The 2,858-nt window shown below is 63.7% G+C and overlaps 1 protein-coding gene across 1 annotated transcript in view; it reads right to left on the minus strand.

The window, feature by feature from the left end:
• The window catches only part of Cobl (cordon-bleu WH2 repeat protein), a 144,622-nt gene that overhangs the window by 10,219 nt on the left and 131,545 nt on the right, over positions 1–2,858 (minus strand). The window contains exons 17-19 of the mRNA XM_033765283.1: positions 2,572–2,858; positions 1,108–1,227; positions 108–314 (exon numbers count right to left, since the gene is read on the minus strand). Coding sequence (XP_033621174.1) covers positions 108–314; positions 1,108–1,227; positions 2,572–2,858 — 614 coding nt within the window. The remainder of the gene's footprint in view (positions 1–107; positions 315–1,107; positions 1,228–2,571) is intronic.

The raw sequence follows: 2,858 nt of genomic DNA on the forward strand, positions 1-2,858 counted from the left end.
GGCGGTGGCAGTGGCTGTGCAGAGCCCTGGGTTCCTGGGCAGCACCAGCTGTGCCAAGCTGGGTCCCCGCCCCCGCCCATCCTCCCACAGCCCCTAGCCCAGCTCACCTTCCTCAACCTGGCAGCACCTGAGCCGGAGCGGATGGCATCCAGTAGGGCCTGCTGTGCGTCCACTGCATTGCCAAGGGGCCGGGAGCTGAGCCCAGGGGCTGTCATGGGTGCAGATGGGGCCTGGGGCGCCAGCGGGGGCCTTGGGGCCTGGGGCGGAACTATATCCGGGCAACCCCGGAGCTCTTCAGAGGCCGAGGAGAGCACCTGGCAATGAGACACACAGTGACCACTACGTAGGGAGCCCAGTGCCACCTGAGAACCCTGTCTCCACACTGGGCCATGGGAGGGGACCAGGTGAGGGTGGGGCCTGCATATGGGGTTGTGCCTGTGAGAGACCTGGGGGCTTCCGAGGCATGCTCGAGAGGACAGGACGGTGCCACCTGGTTCCAGGGAGGGGCTCGCTGGACCTCAGCCCTGCTGGCCCGACCTGAGCTTCTGGCCCTGCGTGGCGAGGAGAGATCCAGCCCTCCACCAGCCACACTCCATGGTGCCACCAGCCACTGGGCAGACAGACTGGAGGGCCAAATCTGGAGGTCCCCACAAAAGCACAGCTCCCAGTGACCACCTTGCCCTGGCCCCAAACCCTGTGCGTGGCCCAGGGTGTCAGCTGCCCTGTGGTTTAAACACCTGTCTGGAGCCACCACATCCCAGGCTCAGGGCCAGGCCGAACCCCATATCCTCCTATCCTCGGTATGTGAGAACAGAACCATCTGGCTGAGCTCTGCAGACAGGAGATGCCCAGTGCTCTGTGAGGGAGGGACAAGCAGGGCACTTGCCCCTCTGTCCCTCAGGCACCCGAAAGCCCGGGGAACACTGTCCCCCCTGAGCCCAGGTCCTTCCTGAGCCTGCCTCCATCCCCCAAAGCTGTGTGGAGCCTCCTGTCCCAGGGCTGGGGCTGTGCCTGCTCTGCTGCCCTTGCAGCCTCCTGGGACACAGAGGCATCGGCAGTGTCTGCTGGCTGCAGGGAGAGGTAGCGGTGCCAGCCCTGAGCCCCTACCTTCCTCAGACTACGGGCACCGCTGTGTCCCCGGATAGCCGCAAGCAGGGCGGAGCGCGCACTGTCTGCCTCGGTGTAGGATGGTGTCAGGGACCTGCGCTCTTCGGGGGGCTCTGCTGTCTGCAAAGGCAATGGGGTTGACTTGGTTAGGCCAAGACCAGGGCAGCCCAGGGCCCCACACAAGCTCTGAACCCGGCTCTTCCAGGAAGTCACAGGCACTGCTGGCCCCTTTCCTAAGAGATGGTTGCACCCAGAAGGAGCCACCTCAGGGTAGTAGGCTTGGTCGGGAGTACAGAATATTTCCTTCCTTCTCTTCTTCTACTTCACTGCCTCTTCTTCCTCCTCCCCTTTTTCCTGTAGTGCTGGGATCACCCCCAGAGCCTTTGCACTGAGCCCCATCCCTAGCCCTTTTGCAATTTTTTAATTTGAGACAGAGTTACACTTAGTCAGAAGGCTGCCCAGACTGGGCTCAAGTTTGAGATCCTCCTGCCTGGACTCCCAGGGTGCTGGGATGACAGGCATGCACGGCACCCTGGAAACCTCGCTCTTGCCTGCTCGTGCTCTTCCCCTTCCCAGGACAGTGAGCGAGAGCAGGTGAGTGATAACCACAGGTCATCTACCGGCCCAGATTCCTGGCCTGGTCCCCGTCACTGCCTGGTGGCTTTGGGCCAGGCCATGTGGCCTTGTTGTGCCTCAATTTCTGCACCCGATGGTGCTGGCTCAGCAGGGACAGTGCTGCTGTGTCTTGACACCAGCACGTGGGCCAGAGTGTCACTGCTCAGTGGGAGAGCCCACTGCAGAGCCACCAGCCTTGGGACCAAGCGGGGACGGAGCTGGGAGCCCTGTCACCGGGGACGCTGTTGTCACCCTGCATCACAGGCTGGAGCAGGGCTCTGGGCAATGGCATCTGTCCACACCTCTCTCAACCCTGCCCAGGCCATACCACCTCCGTGTGAACTGGGGGGGTACAGCCCTGTGGCAGTGTCCATGTGGTCCCCAAGACTGTGGGGAGGAGCCGGGCTTCCACTTCCTGTCTGTATTGAGCTGCCACTGGGGCCTCAAACATCCCCAAGGCTGGAAGTGAAAGCTTGGTCTGAGGTCATGGGTGGCGACCGGAAGGGCGGCAGGAGCCATCTGTGCCTCCACTCCCCAGCCATGTGTGGTGGAGGTGCTTGGCCACGCACTCGCACTGATGCCACCTCCTGGCTCTCGCCTGGGAGAACAGCCTGAGTCCTCCAAGTGGTGGCCAAGAGGCCCTTTCCTCTTTGAAGCTGGCCAGCTGGGCACTTGGTCACAGCGACACAGGGCTGACCCTCGCCTCTGAAGCAGGGCTGTGGCCTCCGCATCCTGCCTCGGGCAGGGACGCCCATCACAATAGGACCTGTCCCTGTTTCCCACGGGCAGCTGGTGCCGAGCAAGCCACAAGCCCCCAGCCAAGCCCCGCTGCAGCCATGCCCCACGCACCTTCCGGAGCTTGTCCTTGCTGCCGGCTGTGTGGATGGCCTCCATCAGCGCGCTGTGCAGGGATGTGTCCTTTGGGGCTGGCTTCTGCACCACGGGCCGGAACTTCTTCTTTGGCCCGAAGAGGCTGGGTGGTGTGGAGCCATCTGCTTCCCTCACAGCCTGGGCCTGCCCGGGCTGGGGCACGTGGCTATGGGCTGTGGGCACCTGGGGACAGCTCGGAGGCTCACGTGTGGCGGCCCAGGTGGGGCCAGTGGCCAGCAGCCCACCCGGTGTGGGTGCGTGGGCCA

This window comes from Fukomys damarensis, unplaced genomic scaffold (assembly GCF_012274545.1).
Source record: "Fukomys damarensis isolate Sample0158 unplaced genomic scaffold, DMR_v1.0_HiC HiC_scaffold_17, whole genome shotgun sequence".
Taxonomy (NCBI): Eukaryota; Metazoa; Chordata; class Mammalia; order Rodentia; family Bathyergidae; genus Fukomys; species Fukomys damarensis.